This window comes from Bos javanicus, chromosome 7, assembly GCF_032452875.1.
Source record: "Bos javanicus breed banteng chromosome 7, ARS-OSU_banteng_1.0, whole genome shotgun sequence".
NCBI lineage: Eukaryota > Metazoa > Chordata > Mammalia > Artiodactyla > Bovidae > Bos > Bos javanicus.
Window position 1 is genome coordinate 53592259 of NC_083874.1, and position 23811 is coordinate 53616069.

The 23811-nt window shown below is 42.4% G+C and overlaps 1 protein-coding gene across 6 annotated transcripts in view; it reads left to right on the forward strand.

The window, feature by feature from the left end:
• Nucleotides 1-23811, forward strand: part of ARHGAP26 (Rho GTPase activating protein 26) — a 474596-nt gene that overhangs the window by 247590 nt on the left and 203195 nt on the right. For all 6 annotated transcript variants that reach the window (XM_061423834.1, XM_061423837.1, XM_061423836.1 and 3 more), the window contains one exon: nt 14672-14708. In XM_061423834.1, the coding sequence (XP_061279818.1) occupies nt 14672-14708 (37 nt within the window). The remainder of the gene's footprint in view (nt 1-14671; nt 14709-23811) is intronic.

Genomic DNA, 23811 nt, shown 5'->3' on the forward strand with positions numbered 1-23811 from the left:
GATAGCTTTCTGGGGGTGGGGAAAGGGGAGTGAAGTGTGTTACGGCTCCTTGTCCTAAATTTGTAGTTTAAACCAGCGAGTTCCAAATCTAGGCTGTGACTCAGAAGCAGCTGTAAATTATGTTTACAAACTAGGGAAATTAATTCAAGATGAAACATAAACATAAAAACTAAAACTATAAACCTTCCAAAAGAAAGCACAGGACAAAATCTTTGCAATCTGAGTTTAGCATTGGTTTCTTAATGAGATACAGAAAGCAATAGCCCTACCCAAAAATGAAAATTTTGACTTAACTAAAATTAAAAACATGTGCTTATCAAAAAGCACCATTGAGGAAGTCAGTTGGCAAGCCACAGTAGGGGAGAAAATATTTGCAAAACATGCATCTGACAAAGGACTTATGTCCAGAATGTAGAGACAGCTCATAAAACTCAATAATAAAAAGAACAGTTCATTTAAAAGATGGACAAAAGACTTGAAGAAACACCTCATAAAGGAGGGTTAAGAATGTCTAGTAAGCTTAAGAAAAAAATACTCGACATCACTAGTCATCAGGGAAATGCATCTTAAAACCATGATGAGATCCTACTACATAGCCACCAAAATGGCTAAAATTAAAAGACTGACAATACCACATGTTGGTGAGTATGTGGAGCACTTAGAACTCTCATACATTATTGGTGGGATTGTAAATGAACATTTGGTAAAAGATCTCGGCAGTGTCTTATTTAACAACAAATAAAAAGCCTGCCTCATAATCCAGCAGTTCCACCCTGAGATATTTACACAAGAGAAAATGAAGAGGTAGGTCTTCAAAAAGATTTACGCAAAGACATTCAGAGCAACTTCATTTATAATAGCCTAAGGGGAGAACAGTCTAGATGTCGATAAACAGGAGAGTCAATCAACAGTAATATAGTCAAATAATGAAATATTACTCGACAGTGAAAAAGTCAGAGTATTAATTCAGGCCACAATGTGAATAAATCTCGAAAATTTTATGTTGAGTGAAATTGGCAGCCATAGAGAGTATGATCAGTATGATGCCATTGGATGATGTTCTTGAACAGGCAAAGCTAATGGTGCGAGCAAATGAAAACACAGCACAGTGGTTGTGCATGGCGGGGTGTGTTTTGTGTCTGTGTTTTGAGGGTAAAATGGAGAGACCTGAGAGAACTGTCTGAAGTGATGGTAAAGTCTCTACCTTGATATGGGTTCAGGACACCTTCATGCATGACTTTGTCACAACTCCCTTAAGAATTGTGCATTTCACTGTAGGTAACTTTTGCCTTAAAAGACTGATAATATTGAACCTTAGTGAATGATGAGCTTACCAAAGTGTTTAGAAGGGAAGACCTGATATCTGCAACTTACTTTAAAATTTATGAAAGAAGTAAGCTGTGTTGGTGGATGAGAGAGATGATTAGATATGTGATAAGGCAGATGTAACAATATGTTAACACCTGAGGAATGGAGGTCATTTTCCAAGGTCCCACCCTTACCCTTTACCACCATTGCTGTGCGGGAAGCGCTATGGAATCTCGATAAACCTCCTGCCTTTCACACTGTGTGGAGTTGAGGAAGGGCTCAACTTAGTAACTTTTAGCCTCTGTAGAACCAGAAAGAATTCTATTGGGTTGGCCAAAATGTTCATTTTGATTTTTCCATAAGCTCTTACAGAAAACTCTGAATGAACATTTTGGCCAACCCAATAGAATCTACTTTTCTTTGCAAACCGCATTGCATTCATTGGAAATTGTCAGAAAATACAGAGATTCCTCATGTCATAGAATTAGGGATCCCCTGTCTACCAGCTTCAGAGCAAGGAAGTGGCTATTCCCAGAACTCCTTGCTGCATATCCATGGGTTGGCATCAGGATTATTCCTATAAATTTAGGAGAGATCCTGCATCTAGGGGAGCTTGGTTTTGAGTCAGTCATCTGTCTGGAAATGCGGTACTCCGACCTCACAGTTGTCTGAGGCAAAGAAGTCACCTGTGTCTATGTTAGATAAATTCACCTCCGGCCTCACAAAGATGCATTGTGCAGAATTAATGAGCTCAGTATAAAAGCCACTTGCTTAAGTCCTCTGAAGGACAGAGGGCTGGAAGGTGAAAGGAGTGGATTCTGTCCAGAGTCTCACCCTCTGGCTCTCCTTCCTCCTGCCCTGCTCTGGCAGCAGGACCTCATATGCTCTCACTTGGGGATCATGTATACGGGACCAAGGAGTTTCTCATTTGCAGTTTTCCAAAGTACAAAAGAACAAGGGTCCCTCTTCTGCTGATGGTGCTGTGTCACTATTTCCAAAGACAGAGAGAAGGAGAGGAGCTAAGAGAGAGAGGAACACAGAAAGACCTCCTCTGTTTAAAAAGCACGGTCTTTGGAGAATGGGGAGATGATCCCCCTTCTCCTCACAGAGACACCAGGCTGATGGACTAATGGGTTTACACTCTTTTAAGTGTTACATGAGCATGAAGCCAGGAAATTTTAAAGCCAGAAGACTCCTCACATTATGAACCGGCCACGTCCTACATACCTGTCAGCTCACACGCCATCTGTTTAACTGTCGTGCATTTGATATCAAGTGAGCTTGTGTGCTTTGTGTTACCTTTAAATTTTTCCTGAAACATTTTTCTGACTTGTACATTACTTAGATTTCTTTTTTCCTCTTTTGTGTCCAGTTTTTGTTCACATTGGCTGTGACTCCAATCTTGGTTTGAAAGCTAGGGAAGTTGCTTATAGGGGTTTTCAGGATTTCTGAATATGAAATGCAAGGAAATTGCATAATGTTGCAGAGTTTCCTCTTCTTGTTGCTTGCTTGTTACCCCAAATATAGTAGTTCCTTCTAGAAGCTTAAAGGAATTTGGCAGATCTTACCCACTGATGGTCTATTGTGGTCTCGAGAGTCAGTGTCACCCTGATTTGAGGTTGAATTTTTTTCTTGAGGTCAAGCAACAAAGCTTCCTGAATTATAACTATGACAACAGTGTTTATATAACATGCAAATCAAAGTTCTGTGGCAGAGGGGAACCACCCACCGACAACACTCAGTGTTAATAGTCCCAGAAACATTTTGCTCATGAAGCTGGTTAAAGTAGTTAGCTTGCCCCTCCACTGGATATCTGGGTGGACCCTGCCAGCTGTATACTCCAGGAGGAGCTGTTTCAGCTTTTCCTTTGAAATTCTGTTGGCTTCATTTGTGATTTCTGACAGGGAACGGTAGTAAATGCCAGCAATACTCAAAAGTGGGAAGTGCTGCTTTAAGAATAATCTGCTCATCAAGGTCATTATGACCAGCTCCTGACCCACTGAGGAAGACTCAGACAAGAGAATGTGGATCCCGTGTTTTAAGCTCCTGTCCCTCAGTCAGGGGTGATTTCTTGGACTGTATATATGCCCAGCCCTGTGTTAGAAGCTGGGTGATCCCCCATGAAAGTGTAAGGCAAAAGTATCCATTGGGGAGTTATTTGGAGATGAGAAATAATGAAAAATGCTAAGTTGTATCCTGAAGCATTAAATTCTATAGAGTAGGCTGTTCGAGCAGTGAGAAGTCAGAGAGAGGATATAGGAGGGAGGTCTGCAGCCATTAAGTAAGGAAGGAACTCTTCACGAAGGTAGAAGAAAGGGAAATGACATTTTTGAGCACTTTCAGGCACCGTGAAACTACTTCTAATTCTCCCATTACTCCCACAGATATTATTACTTAGCTGTACTTTAAGAAAAAAACAGGCTCAAATGTTAAATAACCATCTGAAGGTCCACAGCCAGAAAGGCCCATGGAACCAAGCCTTTATGCCAAGTCTCCAGGGCACACAGCCCATTCTGTCCACCACTCCACTTTGCCTCAACCACCGCCATTCCCCCTTGTTCTGGATTTCATCCAATTCTTGTACAGGTGAAAGGATGGGCTAACAATAATGAACGAGGCTGACTGTATCAGCCCAGGAATGCCCAGGGTTGCCTTCTGGATGAAACAGGGCTTAGTCTTATGTATGGGAATGACATTCAGCAAGCCTCCCTACTTCAGTGGACCAAGAAGAGCTCCTGCTGCTGCTAAGTCACTTCAGTCGTGTCCGACTCTGTGCAGCCCCTTAGACGGCAGCCCACTAGGCTCCCCGGTCCCTGGGATTCTCCAGGCAAGAACACTGGAGTGGCTTGCCATTTCCTTCTCCAGTGCATGAAAGTGAAAAGTGAATGTGAAGTCGTTCAGTCATGTCCGACCCTTAGTGACTCCATGGACTGCAGCCTACCAGGCTCCTCCGTCCATGGGATTTTCCAGGCAAGAGTACTAGAGTAGGGTGCCATTGCCTTCTCCAGAAGAACTCCTAACTGCCGGTTATTTTCGTCCAATTGAAATCTACTTTCCTGGAACTCCACCCTGACTTTCATCTCCATTCAGAGCAGTAAGTCTTCCCCTTCTTGGACATAATAGGTCCTTCAAGTATTTGAAGGACCAGTATTGTGATGTTTTGAAGTTTGTTCTCCAGCCAGAGCTGTGGTTTAGGGCAACGCATTTTCCAGGAGCAGTGTGTCAGATAGATCAGAGCAGAGAGAGAGGAGTCAGCAAGACCAGGGAGAAGGCCAGTGTTGAGATACAAATGAGAAGACACAGCCTGACATCGAGCAGTGAAAGAGAAGTGGGTATGAGGGATAGACTCAGGATGCAGGACAGTGATAAATCCTGGCACTGGCTGGATATGTGAAGTAGAAGGAAAGAGAAGGAAGGGGGAAAATCAAGGATGAATGAGATTACTTTGCCTCTCTACTGTGTTGTGTATTTTTCTTTGTTCTTCATTCAAGAGTTCCCTGTAAAGCTTAATTAGGCTTTTCTCTCATTAGCCCTTTTTTTTTTTTTTGCCAGAACTCTTGGCTGCAAGCAATAGAAATGCAATTAAAAAAAAAGAAGAATCTTGCTGGTTCACTTGTGGAGAGAGCAGGGATGACACTGAGCTACATCTCAGTAGGTCAGACAGTGCCCTTAAAGTCTGGCCTCCCTTCACATCGTCACTCCACTTTCCTTTGGCCTGTACTCAGTCTTTGTGTCTGTGGTGGCAGAGTCAGCTCCAGAAGCTCCAAGCATGTGTCCTGTTCTAACAAGGCCTCATTCCCTCTGGTGTAATAAAAAAAGTTTAAACACAAATCCTGTCGACTGCATTTGGCCTGGGGAGAATCACACGCACACTGGGATACCAGGTCTGGATCCTCTGGCCACACCCAAAGATGGAATTAGGCTCAGCCCCCCACCCCCACTTCCTGCCCCAAACAGCAAGGACTTGGTGGTAGGGTGGCTCCCAAGGAAAATGAGGGCAGAATCCCTGGGCATAGAAAGCATGGGTACTGAGCAGAGGAAACAGGAGCAGATGTTCTGAGTACTTTGCTTCCCCCCTGGTGTTCCTGAGGAACTGCACAAGAGATACGCCCTTTTGGAGCCTTTAGTTCAAGCAGCAGAGGATGCTTGAATTAATGGAACAAAAAGTGTGTCTTTCTATTCATCATCATTGTCATAGTCATGTTGAAGAGCAGGTGGTCACTTTTAGTCTGAGCAAGTCTACAGGAGTCAAAGACTATCCAGCTGACTTTGGGAGCACGGCCATTTTCCAGGAGAGTGCCTTCCTCCTAAGGTGCCTGTGTTGCATGGGGGAGGGAGCCTCAGCACCCTGAACGACAATAGCGCCTTCCTGGTGACGCCATGGACTAGCATTAGCAGCATTTGTGGTCAATTGTTGGGTGTAGAGCTAGTATTCATCAGTGTGCTACAGAAAATGAATGACTCTGTGAAGGGTTTTGACAGCCTGAAGTTCAGCCAAGTAAGATAAGTCTGCCTTATATTGTCTCGTAATAAGACCTGAATTGTGTATTTCTCTTTCTTTCTAAGGTAAAGATTCATAGTGGATTTGCCAGGTGTTGAGAAGAAAGAGGCATACTCACCTGGCAGTGATAGATCTGGCTTACTTTCTGTCTGGTTGATCCATCAGTGCATTGTCCTCATTGCTTCAACTTGGAGATAGTTAAAAAATCTACATCTCTTTTATTCCTCTACTCACAAACATTCATCCAGTCAATATTGAGTGGCCTACTGTATTCCCGTTACTAAACCTCTTTGCATGTAAGAGGGCAAGAGCAGGGTCTTCATGTTTGTTTAGGAACAGGTCACGGGGAAGAGCCCTCAGACATGTGTTTATTGGTTCACTTTTGAAAGAGCCTCCCTAAAACAGCAGATGCAGTACTCGTGGCAGTAGAAAGGGCAAGCCAGAGGAAGCACTGCCAGGTGAGAATTAGAAAAGCAGCAGCAGCCATTCTACTTCCTTCTCTGGCCACCTTCTGTCACTCGGACTGTGGTGACAAGAGGCATGTTTCTAGTGGGAGAAGGAGGAACCAATAGTAGCTCCCCAGCTCTGGCACCTTGAGTTCAGACATATCCTCATTTACTCCAAGCTCTTTAAACTGATTTTATCCCCATAGGCTTAGGATTCAAACAATTCATTTTTTTCCATTATACTTTATTGCAGGGCATTTATATAGCTCCCTGTGCTATGCAGTGTCGAACCTTGTTGTTTTTCCTTTATGTATAGCAGTTTGTATCTGCTAATCCCAAACTCTCAGTTTATCCCCCTCACCCCCTTTCCCCTTTGGTAACTGTATGTTTGTTCTCTGTATCTTGAATCTGTTTCTGTTTTGTAAAGAAGTTAATTTGTGTCATATTTTAGGTTCCAGGCATATGTGATATCACATGCTATTTGTCTTTCTCTTTATGACTTACTTCACTTAGTATGATAATCTCTAAATGGATCTAGATGTTGCTGCAAATGCCATTATTTCATTCTTTTTTATGGCTGAGTAATATTCCATTGTAAATAGGTACCACATCTTACCCATTCACCTGTCAGTGGACATTAGATTGCTTCCATGTCTTGGCTATTGTAAATAGTGCTGTTATGAACTTGCGGTGCATATATCTTTTCAAATTAGAGTTTTCTCTAGATATACGCCCAGGATTGCTAGATCGTATAGCAGCTCTATATTTTAGTTGCTGAAGAAACCTCCATGCTATTTTCCATACTGGCTGCATCAATTTACATTCTTACCAACACATATAGAAGGGTTCCCTTTTCTCCACACCCTTCCCAGCATTTGTTATTTGTAGATTTTTTTTTTAATTTAATTTTATTTTTAAACTTTACAATATTGTATTAGTTTTGCCAAATATCGAAATGAATCCGCCACAGGTATACCCGCGTTCCCCATCCTGAACCCTTCACCCTCCTCCCTCCCCTACCCTCCCTCTGGGTCGTCCCAGTGCACCAGCCCCAAGCATCCAGTACCGTGCATCGAACCTGGACTGGCGACTTGTTTCATACATGATATTATACATGTTTCAATGCTATTCTCCCAAATCTCCCCACCCTCTTCCTCTCCCTCAGAGTCCATAAGACTGATCTATACATCGGTGTCTCTTTTGCTGTCTCGTACACAGGGTTATTGTTACCATCTTTCTAAATTCCATATATAAGCGTTAGTATACTGTATTGGTGTTTTTCTTTCTGGCTTACTTCACTCTGTATAATAGGTTCCAGTTTCATCCATCTTAATAGAACTGATTAAATGTATTCTTTTTAATGGCTGAGTAATACTCCATTGTGTGTATTTTAAATGATGGCCATTCTGACTTGTGTGAGGTGGTAACTCACTGTGGTTTTGATTTGCATTTCTCTAATAACTAGCAGTGATGAGCGTCTTTTCATGTGCCTTGTTGTTCAGTCCCTCAGTCACTTCCAACTCTTTGCGACCCCATGAACTGCAGCACGCCAGGCCTCCTTGTCCTTCACCATCTCCAGGAGCTTGCTCAAACTCATGTCCATTGAGTCAGTGATGCCATTCAACCGTCTCATCTTCTGTTGTCCCCTTCTCTTGCCTTCAATCTTTTCCAGCATCAGGGTCTTTTCTATTGAGTCAGCTCTTGGCATCAGGTGGCCAAAGTATGTCTTCTTTGGAGAAATGTCTATTTCTCTTCTTTTCTAAATATCTTCTGCCCATTTTTCATTTGGGTTGGTTTTTTGTTGTAGTTGTTATGGAATTGTTTGAGCTGTCTGTATATTTTGTAAATTAAGCCCTTGTCAGTTATGAATATCTTCTCTCATAGGTTGTCTTTCCGTTTTGTTAATGGTTTCCTTTGTTGTACAAGCTTGTAAGTTTGACAAACTGACTCAATGGGTATGAATTTGAGCAAATGCCAGGAGATGGTGAAGGACAGGGAAGCCTGGCATGCTGCAGTCCATAAGGTTGCAAAGAATCAGACGTGACTTAGTGACTGAATAACAAATGAGTTTGAGTAGGTCCCATTTGTTTATTTATTTATTTTTGCTTTTATTTCTTTTGCCTTGGAAGGCTGACCTATGAAAACATTTATATGAGAAGAGAGGGTCTCCTGGATGCAAAAATTCATGTCCATTATTGGTTGGTGGTGCACAAATGAGGGGTATCTTACTAGTAACTTCTCGTGGGTGTTACTGAAAGTCCCTATGTTAAGCCTGTTTAAATTCAAATGTGGTGCTCTGCTCACAGATCTGTCTACCGCACCATCCTGGGCACTGCTGCTAGTTCTCTCTGTGCTGTTAGCTTTTGTGAAGGATGTTTTTTGAGCATCCCAAAGTGTCTCCAGCTGGTTGTGGTTTTCAGTTACTGCCATACTTGTATTAATTGGAAGTTTATAGAATTACTGTTATGTTTAAATTGGGTGGAAATTCTGTTCTTACATAATGGTTGTGTTGTTGCCATTTTAATTACTCCTTAGCTTCTTTTGAGTTCTTTGTTGATTGCCAAACTTTTTTTTTTCCATTGGACTGGGTGGAGGAGTCGTATGAAGTTGTGATTGAATACAAATCTAGACTAGAAAGCTCTCCCACTTGTTGGCTTTTGTAACTTTTGGAAACTTATTTATCTACATGATGGTATAAAGTGGAGGAAGTAGTAGTACCCCATAAACTTGAGGATGAAATAAAATAATTCATGTAAATGCTGTGTGTGGTGTCTGGCACATAATTGGTGGTGAAAAAGTGTGGTACTGAGTAGTTACTTTTATGTTTGACTGATGTTTTAAAAAACATCGACAACTATTGCTCAGCAAGTTGACTTTAGATGGTCTCCTTTCCTTTAGTCCTTTAATTAGCTTCATTTGGTTAAATTGCATGGCTAATGAGGTCGCTGTCACTGTATCCCTCAAACCACAGACCTGTGCTTAGCCATTTATCCCATAGAGGATAAGTCTGAAGAGAAGGAAAGGGGAAGGGTGGTGATGGCGATGAAAGACCATCTTTACAGAATGCTCTCTGTGGGCCATAGAATTTGTATTCTAGCCTCTATGTTAAATGTTTTCTATCTGTTGTCTTATTTAATTTTCACAATGACCCTAAGAGACAGGGAATATTAATGTCCCTCTTTTAGACTAGGTAAGACTGAGGTTTAGAGATGTGAAGTGACTGAACTCTATAGCTGGTAACTGGTAGAGCTGGGCTTTGAACCTAAGCAGCATATGAGCATAAATCTGTCACCCCTGACAGTTTAAAAGAGCAAGCCCTAGTGATGGTGGATCCATTGTGTCACAAGAGAGGAGGGACAAAAATTGTCTCTGATGGTGTAGAGGCAGCTTGGGCAATGTTTGGGAGTATGGGCAGGTAGTTCTGTTTTGTATTTCTCCACATGGACACGTAAGAGGAACCGCCTGATGGGAGGGGTTTAGATGTTCCAAGCTACTTGGAAGAGACCTGAGAAGGACAAAGCTTAAATGTGAATTCACATGCAGCTGAGATGGGAACAGCAATTTTAAGTGAATTTGTCCATGAACCTTTTCTCCAGCACTTTCCTTTTGTGCAGATTTTGATCCAAAATGTGATGTGGCCAAGTGTTAATGCAGCTGTGTGTCAGAGGGAAAAGTGAGATTGCTTTGTCTAATTCTTGCTTTACTTATGCCTTTAATTTATAAGTTAAAAAATTTCTGTGCTTTTCTTGGTAAGGCCTGGATAATGGTGATAAAGGACAGCTGTGAAAAAATTCTGGGAACCCAAAAAACTCTGCTCTCTTAATTCTCTAGGGACACGTAAATTGAATTGGCTCATCATTGAACAGAACTGATTGCAAAATCACGTCTTAATGCAATAGGAGCATATGAAGGCTTTCCTCACCCTCCTTTGATTTAATTAAATTGTATTCCCACTGTAGCTTCTGGGTGAGGTCTCACAGAATTGCAGTATCCTGTGATTTGTATCAAAGACCTACTTTCCTGCCCTGGTGTTTATCTTCAGAATTGAGCCCTGTGGTTCAAAGAATATGAAGTGTTACTTCTGGGTTAGATGTCAGCTGGTCACATGGGTTAGTGGTGAATGCTTCAGGCTGAAATCAAAAGGCAATTCCCAATTTCATTTTCTGACTCATGGCAAATTCTTTATGCCAGTGACTCACCTTCCCTAGCTGCCCATGATGTCTTATCACCTTCATCATCATCATCATCATCATCATCATCATGTCTTATGTATCATGTGGTTAGTTATTAAGAGTTTGGGCTTTGGAGACAGACTGTAGGAGTTCTGTCTGGATTCTGCCCAATTCCAGCTGCCTAACCTTGAGCAAATGACCTAACCTCTCTAATGCCTCCGTTTTCTCATCTATATGTCAGGAATAATTAGGTTGGTGTGAGGACTAAACAAGATAATGCATTTTAGAGTGCTCAGAGTGGTGTCTGACATATGATAAGTCTTTTGTCATCATCCTTTGTATTAAATCCATTATTGCTATTGTAATTATTTTATAATGAATCTCAGGTGGACCCTCATAACATAAAGTAAATCTGTAGTTTGTATTCTCTAGAAGTGTACACTTGAAAACAAATATTCAGTGGTATGGATATTTAACAAATCCTCATGTACAGGGAGAAGGCAATGCCACCCCACACCAGTACTCTTGCCTGGAAAATCCCATGGCAGAGGAGCCTGGTGGGCTGCAGTCCATGGGGTCGTGAAGAGTCAGACACGACTGAGCGACTTCACTTTCACTTTCCACTTTCATGCATTGGAGAAGGAAATGGCAAGCCACTCCAGTGTTCTTGCCTGGAGAATCCCAGGGACGGGGAGCCTGGTGGGCTGCCATCTCTGGGGTCGCACAGAGTCACACACGACTGAAGTGACTTAGCAGCAGCAGCAGCAGCAGCAGGTACAGAGTTCAGCTGAAACTAGTGCATCCCTGAGTGAAAGCACTATGGAAAGCCAGAGGGCCAAAAGAGGCTTAACTATGGGGGCCAGGCTTTAGAGCACTCTGGCTAAGCAGGATGGATGGACTTTAGCTTAAGTTGGGTTGTTGTGTTCGTGTGTTGTGATTCATTCTTCCTTGGAGTCATAACTCAGGAATTGTTGAGTGACTCATGTCACCTTGAATTGGTCCTGGAGAGTTGAATTCTATCCTTTTAAGACATAGTCTCTTAGAGATTTACTTGAAGGCATACGAACCTGAGATAACTCTACTAATCAATCCTAAGGCAGAAGCCGCTGCCAAAGGGACCTTTTAGTTGGGGAAATTGCCCTTGTCTCTGAACCTCAGTCTGGCACTAGTGGGCAACTGTGAGATCTCACGGTTTTCCCAGAACAGACTGAGCATTTCTGAAGGGGTGAATTGCATGCCCTTTGCTTCTGCCGGAATGGAAGGTACTTATAAACCATAGGCTACTAGTACAGCTTGGTAGTTGTGTGCATTTGCCACTGCCTAGGAAAGTAAAGGACAATTGGAACCTCCCTGCAGGAGCAAGATAGACCAGTACACCACCTTCCAGCTCTCTGTCCTTGGATAAACTGTGTAACCTCTCTGGCCTCCAGTTACACGTCCATAAGATGCAAACAACACTAGTGGCTAATCCACAAGGTGGTTAAAAAGATTTGATGATGTCATGCATGGCACTTGGTAAGTGCCAGTGAACAAAGCCATTTCCACTTAGCGATGTTCCCATACCACCATCCAGCCTGTGTGATGATGAGGCTGCTTCCCTACCCGGACCTTCCTTGTCGGGCCATGTAGTCATGCTGTTCTGGCAGGCATGGTTTGTTAGCTTCATTTCAAACTCGTTCTCTTTGGTTCATTTACCCAAACCAGACAGAGATTAATGGCCTGCCTTCAAAGTACCAGGCGGCACATGTTCCTGGCACCTTTGGCTCATTGATTGCAACTCTGCAGTTTGGGGAATACCTCAGTGTTCTAGGCAGGGGCCTCCTGAGCCCTAGGAGACATTTAAAGGAAAGTAATTTGGTGCAAATTCACCTCCTAATTAAGGAGGGCTGAAAGCCCTGTTTTGTTTTGCTATTCCTTCTGGCCAGTTAGAAACAGGAGCAGGATTCTCTGGAATAGAATGTGTGAATTTATTGGGAGGAATGAAGTGAGCAGGGATGGCCAGAAAAAGTACTTGCCCAAGCATGGTCTCTTCCCCTGTGTTTGCCTTAGCTACCTGTCCAACTGTAGTGCACGCCATTGACTGTGGGTCTCTGGTCTGACCTGTACCCATTTGGCTCTGCAGGATTGTGTTTCTGCTTCTCTCTTTGCCCCATTCTTATCTCCTCTGGTCTGAGGCCTTTTCATTCATCAGACAGTGGTGCTTGAAATATAGAAACCCCTTTTATCCTCATCTTTCTGACCTTCAGTATGTGCCTGTATCTTTGTACAATCTTTGAGAAATGAATAATAATCATAAAATGGGAGATTTGTCAAATTATCTGTTTGACCATACAAAGACCTTCTTGGCTGACTCCTTCAGGTTATAGATGGGGCAGCTGAGATGCAGAGAGGGTGAGAGACTTACCCAGTGACGCAAGGCAACTGGGGGCCATGTTGGAATTATTGTTTAGCTCTTGACCAGCAGTATCAGTATCAGTCTCACCGATACTTACTAGCAGATAAGAAGCCCCCTTAGGATATCATGGCTCTCTTTTCAGAGTTGCTTGGCTCTGTTTCTCTAAGGGCTAAATAAATGGTTCTCAACCAACAGTGACCATTACAATCACTGGAAATATCCTTTTTTTTTTTGTTGTTATCACCAACTTCATCCTATGCCTTTTCATATCTATAGGATCATAAGCACCAAAGAAAGATTTTGGAGCTATGATTTTTTCCCCCTAAATCAGAGGTTTTATCATCTTACTTAATAATGTCAGCATATCAGGGATTGGCAAACCCTGCCCTGCAGGCCAAATCCAACTGGCTACCTGTTTTTTGTAGCCCATGAGCTCAACATGGTATTTACAAGTGAACATTTGCTATTGACTCAGTGATAGGAAACACTTTGGAATCTATTTAAGCTAAATGCTATCCTCCCTCTATAAAAATTCTGTTTTTCTCATTAGTCTTATCTGTATTTCAGAAAGTTACACTCCTGAGAAAAGATACTCCCAATGGTTGTGATGGCCACTCTTACAGTTGAGAACCAGCTGTATAACCCCTGGAAGAACCAAGCCAAGCATCCCCCAAAAAGACAGCCATGAAACAATGATTGATTTTCCCTGCTAGGAATATTATACCTGTATTTTCAAAACTTACTCTATTTGAATTTTGTCAGGAAAAAATTGTGAAAATTTATGGTCTTTCTTGTTTTTCAAGTCCCTGTATCATCATTGGTTTGGCTTTTGCCTCTTAGCTCACAAAGCCTAGAATGTTTACCATCTAGTCCTTTGCAAGAAAAAGCTTGCCAACTCTTCCAGTGTGTCATTGTCTGTTTTATGTTGGGACACATTCCCTTTTATGATTTGTATAAATCACTTAAGGATATTTTGTCGTAAAAGTAGTATGTTCTCCTTATAACATTTAAATTCGCAGTAAAAAGTTACTGGTCCCATTCCCCTGTGTTAACACTTAACAGTTTGTAATGTATCTTTGTCCAGATTTTGCCATGCACTAGCTGTGAGACCTTAGTTAACCTCTCTAGCCTCAAATTCTCCGTGTATCAGTGATATTAACAGTTCTTACCCAACAGAATTGTTGCATAGATAATTTGAGATAATTCATGTGAATTGCTTAGCGCAGTTGCCTGCTGTGCAGTTAATGCTTAATGATTTGTAACTAATTAATTTTTTTCTCCCTTTTAGTTTATATACACGTATTAGTTTTTTTTTTTTTTTTTAAGGAAGTATATGACTTTTTTTTTTTTTAACAGTAAAGCTCCAGAGATGATTCTCTGAACAGGGAAAATAAATATTGCTAAGTCTGCTGCTGCTAACTTGCTTCAGTTGTGTCCGACTCTGTGTGACCCCATAGACGGAAGCCCACCAGGCTCCCCCGTCCCTGGGATTCTGCAGGCAAGAACACTGGAGTGGGTTGCCATTTCCTTCTCCAATGCATGAAAGTGAAAAGTGAAAGGAAAGTTGCTCAGTTGTGTCCAACTCTTAGTGACCCCATGGACTACAGCCCACCAGGCTCCTCTGTCCATAGGATTTTCCAGGCAAGAGTACTGGAGTGGGTTGCCATCGCTTCTCCCGAAGTAAATATTAGGAAGTGAGTAATAATAGAAGAAATTTCCATTTGGGGGCCAGAAATTGCCTTCCATTTTCTAGCACACGGTAGACAAAAGGAGAATGTAATGGTTTTGTATAGTGAACCTGTTGGGTGGTATAAAATGCACACAAGTAAATGTTATTTCTGTTTTCCAGGTCTACAACTCAAACAAAGACAGCCAGAGCGAAGGGAGTAAGTATGTTGCTTAGACACTTTTCCTACAGCTGGGTGTGGGCCTGGGCCTGGTGAAGTTGCCATTCTGGGGAAGAACCACCAGGAGGTGCTGTGGGCACATTGGGTTGGCCCCATTCCCCCAGTGCAGTCTGAGCTGCTTCTGCCCAAATATACCATGTCAGGAGGGTCAATGAGCCTGAGGGGCATGGCTGTGATGACATCTTGCACTGTATAACCCTTCACACTGTGCAAAGAATTTTTATGTACATTATCTCAGTTAATCCTGTGTTGTCTTAAGAATGTAGCTCCAGTCACCACTTAAAAGTCACTTAATCCAATAATACCCAGCTCCCCCAGCACCCTGTCCAGAACTGACTTGGCCTCCCACACAGTCTCGCTCAGAGGCCTGAAGAGGCAAGAACCATCTTAGTGATCACTTAGTAACTAACTCTGTGTTCCTTGTTGCTGCTCTGGAGAGTTATGAGTGGAGACGGTGAACTCTGTAATAATATTCCGTTTTGATGGGAGTGACCCTGGGCAGCCTCTGTAGCATTATACAGCACGTTTCCCCTACCACTGGCTCTGAGTACTCTGGTTAATTGTGGTTTCCAAGGGTACCTGTAACCTTGTAAAGATGATGGGATTAAAATGGAACTGCTTTTGCTAAGTGTTTAGGCTGATTATCTACTTGGTGCATAGGGGAAAAAACACATTCCTTCCACGTTGCTACCAGAGTACAAAGGAAATTCTGTCCCCTTGCCTCAGATTTGCTTTTGTAAAATCCATTTGGAAAAAGATTCCAAGGTAGCCCTCCCATGAATTCTAGTATTGTCAGAAAAGTCAGTAAAACAGTGCCTCTTCTTGTGGACAAAAGGATGAGCCATTTTATGTATGTGTGAAATCCATTATGGAGCAGAGATTTTCCTTCTTTCATTCTTTCCAAAATACAGATTTTTATCAGAAGTTTTAAAATATTAAGTAATTTGGAATGGTTGCTGTTGGTAAGTTCAGAGGCTTTAGGGGAGGAAAACTATTTTTTGTTGTTTCTTTTTTCCCCTCAGGAATTGAACAAGGGAAATTTTTTTTCAAGTAAATATTCAAAGTAACAGGTCATTTTTTTCCCCCTCTGTATCAGGTGGGATTGCTTTAGAATATCTGAAATCAACTCTGGCTAACTTGTCCTAAAATAGCCATAGCAAAAACAATATTAAAAACAATGAAGGAATATAGAAGTCCTCAGAGTAATTCAAAGTAAGGTAGGAAGAGCTGAAGAACCAAGGCTTGAAAGCTGGACAGTTCTGGAGACCTGAGAACCAACGGGAAAGGGTCCTCTGGATGATACTTGCAGGATCATAAAGCCCATAGAATTTTTCAGTCCTTGCCTCACTCTTTTGAAGGTCCAGATTCCCAGGAAAGATAGCATCAAGATGGTCTTGCTTTGGCCCACCCAGAGGATAGCAACGCACCTTGATAGATGGTTTCAAAAGTGCTCATAAAATGAGAGCATGGTGGTTTACCTGCAGGGAGATCAGCGAACCCCCGGGACAGGAGAGGGTAGATGCCACGCAGGCTGAAATAGGAGATGCCCACCCCACGGCCCAGCCTACAACCCATGTCTGTTATAAAGGACCCAGAACTGTGGGGGTTGAGACATATATGAATGGAGAACCACCCCTGCTCCCGCCCCCAGACCAGAAGCTGGCCTGTAACTTTTGACCTACAAACCTGCTTGTCTCTCCTTGAGATAAGTGCCAATAGATATGAGAGATGACCAGGATTCTGCTGGTGGGCATGCCAGCTGGTTGTACCATTCTGTAAGGCCTTTAGGACATAGGTACCAGAAGCCTTTAAAAAGTAAACATCTTTTGATTGATGTGTACACACTGTTGTATTTAAAATGGGCAACCAACAGATCAGATCAGATCAGATCAATCCCTCAGTCGTGTCTGATTCTTTGTGACCCCATGAATCGCAGTACGCCAGGCCTCCCTGTCCATCACCAACTCCCGGAGTTCACTGAGACTCATGTCCATTGAGTCAGTGAAGCAATCCAGCCATCTCATCCTCTGTCGTCCCCTTCTCCTCCTCCCCCCAATCCCTCCCAGCATCAGAGTCTTTTCCAATGAGTCAACTCTTCACATGAGGTGGCCAAAGTACTGGAGTTTCAGCTTCAGCATCATTCCTTCCAAAGAAATCCCAGGGTTGATCTCCTTCAGAATGGACTGGTTGGATCTCCTTGCAGTCCAAGGGACTCTCAAGAGTCTTCTCCAACATCACAGTTCAAAACCATCGATTCTTCAGCACTCAGCTTTCTTCACAGTCCAACTCTCACATCCATACATGACCACAGGAAAAACCATAGCCTTGACCAGACAGACCTTTGTTGGCAAAGTAATGTCTCTGCTTTTCAATATGCTATCTAGGTTGGTCATAACTTTCCTTCCAAGGAGTAAGCATCTTTTAATTTCATGGCTGCAGTCACCATCTGCAGTGATTTTGGAGCCCAGAAAAATAAAGTCTGACACTGTTTCCACTGTTTCCCCATCTATTTCCCATGAAGTTGTGGGACTGGATGCCATGATCTTTGTTTTCTGAATTATGAGCTTTAAGCCAACTTTTTCACTCTCCACTTTCACTTTCATCAAGAGGCTTTTGAGTTCCTCTTCACTTTTTGCCATAAGGGTGGTGTCATCTGCATATCTGAGGTTATTGATATTTCTTCCGGCAATCTTGATTCCAGTTTGTGTTTCTTCCAGTCCAGCGTTTCTCATGATGTACTCTGCATATAAGTTAAATAAGCAGGGTGACAGTATACGGCCTTGATGTACTCCTTTTCCTATTTGGAACCAGTCCGTTGTTCCATGTCCAGTTCTAACTGTTGCTTCCTGACCTGCATACAAATTTCTCAAGAGGCAGATCAGGTGTTGTGGTATTCCCATCTCTTTAGAATTTTCCACAGTTTATTGTGATCCACACAGTCAAAGGCTTTGGCATAGTCAATAAAGCAGAAATAGATGTTCTGGAACTCTCTTGTTTTTTCCATGATCCAGCGTATGTTGGCAATTTGATCTCTGGTTCCTCTGCCTTTCTAAAACCAGCTTGAACATCAGGAATTTCACAGTTCACATATTGCTGAAGCCTGGCTTGGAGAATTTTGAGCATTACTTTACTAGCGTGTGAGATGAGTGCAACTGTACGGTAGTTTGAGCATTCTTTGGCATTGCCTTTCTTTGGGATTGGAATGAAAACTGACCTTTTCCAGTCCTGTGGCCACTGCTGAGTTTTCCAAATTTGCTGGCATATTGAGTGCAGCACTTTCACAGCATCATCCTTCAGGATTTGGAATAGCTCAACTGGAATTCCATCACCTCCACTAGCTTTGTTCATAGTGAAGCTTTCTAAGGCCCACTTAACTTCACATTCCAGGATGTCTGACTCTAGGTCAGTGATCACACCATTGTGATTATCTGGGTCATGAAGATCTTTTTTGTACAGTTCTTCTGTGTATTCTTGCCATCTCTTCTTAACATCTTCTGCTTCTGTTAGGTCCATACCATTTCTGTCCTTCGAGCTCATCTTTGCATGAAATGTTCCTTTGGTATCTCTGATTTTCTTGAAGAGATCCCTAGTCTTTCCCATTCTGTTGTTTTCCTCTATTTCTTTGCATTGATCATTGAAGAAGGCTTTCTTATCTCTTCTTGCTATTCTTTGGAACTCTGCATTCAGATGTTTATATCTTTCCTTTTCTTCTTTGCTTTTCGCTTCTCTTCTTTTCACAGCTATTTGTAAGGCCTTCCCAGACAGCCATTTTGCTTTTTTGCATTTCTTTTCTATGGGAATGGTCTTGATCCCTGTCTCCTGTACAGTGTCACAAACCTCATTCCATAGATCATCAGGCACTCTATCTATCAGATCTAGGCCCTTAAATCTATTTCTCACTTCCACTGTATAATCATAAGGGATTTGATTTAGGTCATACCTGAATGGTCTAGTGGTTTTCCCTACTTTTTTCAATTTCAGTCTGAATTTGGCAATAAGGAGTTCATGGTCAGAGCCACAGTCAGCTCCTGGTCTTGTTTTTGCTGACTGTATAGAGCTTCTCCATCTTTGGCTGCAAAGAATATAATCAATCTGATTTCGGTGTTGACCATCTGGTGATGTCCATGTGTAGAGTCTTCTCTTGTGTTGTTGGAAGAGGGTGTTTGTTATGACCAGTGCATTTTCTTGGCAAAATTCTATTAGTCTTTGCCCTGCTTCATTCCGTATTCCAAGGCCAAATTTGCCTGTTACTCCAGGTGTTTCTTGACTTCCTGCTTTTGCATTCCAGTCCCCTATAATGAAAAGGACATCTTTTTTGGGTGTTAGTTCTAAAAGGTCTTGTAGGTCTTCATAGAACCGTTCAACTTCAGCTTCTTCAGCATTACTGGTTGGGGCATAGACTTGTATTACTGTGATATTGAATGGTTTGCCTTGGAAACGAACAGAGATCATTCTGTTGTTTTTGAGATTGCATCCAAGTACTGCATTTCAGACTCTTTTGTTGACCATGATGGCCACTCCATTTCTTCTGAGGGATTCCTGCCTGCAGTAGTAGATATAATGGTCATCTGAGTTAAATTCACCCATTCCAGTCCATTTCAGTTCGCTGATTCCTAGAATGTCGACATTCACTCTTGCCATCTCTTGTTTGACCAGTTCCAATTTGCCTTGATTCATGGACCTGACATTCCAGGTTCCTATGCAATATTGCTCTTGACAGCATCGGACCTTGCTTCTATCACCAGTCACATCCACAGCTGGGTATTGTTTTTGCTTTGGCTCCATCCCTTCATTCTTTCTGGAGTTATTTCTCAGAGGGCAAACACACTGAAACCATACTCACAGAAAACTAGTCAATCTAATCACACTAGGACCACAGCCTTGTCTAACTCAATGAAACTAAGCCATGCCTGTGAGGCAACCCAAGACGGGCGGGTCATGGTGGAGAGATCTGACAGAATGTGGTCCACTGGAGAAGGGAATGGCAAACCACTTCAGTATTCTTGCCTTGAGAACCCCATGAACAGTATGAACAGTATGAAAAGGGCAACCAACAAGAACCTACTATATAGCACAGGGAACTCTGCTTAATATTATATAACAACCTAAATGGTAAAAGAGTTTGGAAAAGAATTCAAACATCTCCTGCATTGGCAAGTGGGTTCTTTACCAGTAGCACCACCTAGGAAGCCCAAAGAATATATGCTGAAAAAGAATGGACGCATGTATAACTTAACCCTTTACTGTAAACCTCAGCACTGTACTATGCAGTGTACTCCCCAGGACACAGTTTACTGTACAAACTAACATGGCATTGTTAATCGACTATGTGCTGTGCTGTGCTTAGTCACTCAGTCGTGTCTGACTCTTTGCGACCCCATGAAGTATAGCCTGCCAGGCTCCTCTGTCCATGGAAATTCTCCAGGCAAGAATGCTGCAGTGGGTTGCCATGCCCTCCTCCAGGGGATCTTCTTAACCCAGGGGTTGAACCCAGGTCTCCCACATTGCAGGCGGATTCTTTACCATTTGAGCCACCAGAGAAGCCCTGCTGCTGCTGCTGCTGCTAAGTCGCTTCAGTCGTGTCCGACTGTGTGCGACCCCATAGACGGCAGCCCACCAGGCTTCCCGTCCCTGGGATTCTCCAGGCAAGAGTACTGGAGTGGGTTGCCATTTCCTTCTCCAATGCATGAAAGTGAAAAGTGAAAGTGAAGTCGCTCGGTCGTGTCCGACTCTTAGCGACCCTGTGAACTGCAGCCCACCAGTCTCCTCCATCCATGGGATTTTCCAGGCAAGAGTACTGGAGTGGGATGCCATTGCTTTCTCTGAGAGAAGCCTTATACCCCAATATAAAATAAGTTAAAAAGAAAAAGAAAAACTCACCAAGTATTAATAATAATAATAAAAAAAAGTAAATATCGTTTGACCTAGTGATTTGTCCTAAAGAATAGATTGGAGCACAAAGATGTTTCTGTTAAAAAAAAAAAAAAGTTCACCAGAGCATTGATAATAATAGGTGAAGAACTAGAAACAATCCAAATGTTCAGTAGAAAGTTTATTAAAAGTATCATAGAATACTATGTAGCCTTTAAAAAGAATGAGAGACCATATGTAAAATAGATAGCCAACGGGAATTTGCTGTATGGCTCAGGAAACTCAAACAGGGTCTCTGTATCAACCTAGAGGGGTGAAGGGTGGAATGGGGAAGGAGATGGGAGGGAGGTTCAGAAGGGAGGGGATATATGTATACCTATGACTGATTCATGTTGAAGTTTGACAGAAAACAGCAAAATTCTATAAAGCAATTATCATTCAATAAAAAAATAAAATTAAAAACAAACATTTAAACCCCCCAAAAAAAGAAAAAGAATGAGAGAGATCTTGATATATTTGCAGAAGCAGTGTCCCCCATATACTGTTCATTGAGCTTTTGAAAATTCAGATCATGGAATGGTGCATTTATTAAAATTATTTGACTTGTCTAGATATATTGATAGAAAAAAAGTCTGGAAATACATTTGTCAGCAAGCTGTTACTCAGGATAGAGGATGCTGCTGCTGCATCTGAAGTTGCTTCAGTCGTGTCCGACTCTGTGCAACCCCATAAACTGCAGCCCACCAGGATTCTCCATCCCTGGGATTCTCCAGGCAAGAACACTGGAGTGGGTTGCCATTTCCTTCTCCAGTTCATGAAAGTGAAAAGTGAAAGTGAAGTCACTCGGTCGTGTCCAACTCTTAGTGACCCTCTGGACTGTAGCCTACCAGGCTTCTCCATCCATGGGATTTTCCAGGCAAGAGTACTAGAGTGGGGTGCATTGCCTTCTCTGCAGGATAGAGGATAGGTTACTACAAGATGCTGACCTTCTACTTTAAATATTCTTTAGACTTTCAATTGTCAACAGAGGGTATATGTTTTATAATAATAGCTATTAATAGGTAGCATTTATCAGTCGCTTACAGTTTTTCACCGTGTTTTATGCACATTAGCTCATTTAATGCTCACAGTGCTGGGTGAGGTAGGTGCTCTTGACCTACTTTGTAGATTAGGAAGTTGAGGTTGGTAAACTCGGGAGATGTAATTTAATCTGAGTGCTGTCTGACTCTAATGTCTTTGCTGTTAACCACTAAAGATTTTCTACCTCCCTAGGAAAAGGGCAATGCAGAAAGTTCCATTTTGGGAAACACAGACACTTGAACATTTTGCTTTTGGCATCCTGTCACCCACAGGGCACAGAGAGTTGGCTGCCTCGAGTCTCTGATGATTCCTCAGTTGCTTACCCTTTCATTTAGGAAGTGGGAGAGAAAAAGATATTAAACATATTGACCACTTTTTCAGGAGCACTTTTCACAGAAACTATTTTTCTAGGGTATTGCTATCCTAAGAGATGTTCTGTTCATTAATTTCCAAGCTGGCAAAACCAGAGGAGTGTTCTGGACTGGTGCTTTCTCCCGTCCTTTGACATTAGGATCCCCTCTTCCCATCACACAGGCCTTGGCCTCACCTCGCCTCGCCTCCTCTCCAGAGTGCTGTCCCTTTCTTATTCCTCCTGGCAGTAATTTGCAGCTTCACTGCACACCCACTATAGCACTCATCGCCACAGGAAGGACTATTGCCCAGGGTCTGGTTGTTCTGCAAGTGTTTATAGGACCATCAAAACTTTTTTAAAGGAAAAAAGTCAGTCTGACAGGAGTTTAAGAGCTGGACATCGTGCTTTTCACCTCTGATAGCCAACTTCCAAATGTCTAGTATTTTCCTTTATAGAATATATTTTGGTGGGAGTTTGAGTGCCAACATTTTAATCACAGAACCAGAATGTTTGAAGAGACAGGTAGCAAAAGGGAATTCCTTTGGGGACAGGGCTGAATTTGTTGCTTTTTCTCTTGAAGTTTCTCTCAGGCCTTACTGTGTCTGTGGGGTATAAAACAGGGCCATACATAATGTCTGGCAGCTGCTGGTACTTTCCAGGTGGCCCGGTGCCAGGGAGAGGTTGCCAGCAGACAAATATATGCACCTTTCTTTGCAGAGCCTTTCCCCCCTCCTCTTTCTTCTCTATTTGGATCTCAGGCACAGAGAGAATGATTTAATCATTCTCCCAGATTTGTCGTGCATGACCCTTCCCTCCCTCCCTCCCTTCCTTCCCTCCTCCCTTCCCTCCTTCGTGTGTTCACTCACTCATTCCCTTGGAATTCTTTTCCCACCTCCTATTCCTGTCCTCCCTCACACTGTTCTATTGTATATCTTTAAAGTGTATTCTTGGACAGTCAGTCTCTTACCTACCTGTGTTTTAAGTTATACAAGCGTTTGTTGTGTTCTGTTTCCTGCCCTGCTCCTCCAGTGTTGTGTTGGGAGCCGCTCATATTCCTCTGTGTACTTACAGTGGCTTCTGTCTGCTGCATGCTCCACAGTGTGTAGCACTGGGCAGAGATGCCCTCCCACTCTTCATCACCATTACCGTACCACAGTGGACATCTTCGTACAGGTCCCCTTGTGTGAGAATCTCCTTGGGGTTTACCCTCCCGGAGAGTTGCTGGTCAGTCAGAGGGTGTGTGTGTGTGTACTTGGTTTGAAGGAAGGCTCTCACCTTTGTGACCTAGAGTAAGTAGCCTGTTCACAGTTCCCCCAGCCCAGTGTTTCCATTTCCTCATTCCTGTCAGCTATTGCCATTATATTCAGCTTTGTAATTTTTTACCAGTCTAGTAGATATAAAATGGTAGCTCATTGTTGTCTTAATTTGTACTTCTCTGATAACTGATGAGTTTACTGGGTATCCTCTTCTGCTTTTTGCCTATTTGTGTCCTTTGCCCATTTTTCTATTGCAGTTACCATTTTTTATTGATGATTTATAAAATTCCTTCTATAGTCTAGATATTAATTCCTTGTTGTAGATTTTAAATATATCTTCCTATTTTGCCATCTGACATTTGATATTATGTTTGATATCTTTCTTTGAGTGTAAAGCTTTACTTTTTATAAATTTGATTTTTTTTTCCTTCTGGTTTGTGATTTTCAAGTTGTGTTTTGAAAAAGGCCTTCCTGACCCATGTTGCAAGATGTGCACCTACACCTACATTTTCTTTTATTGACT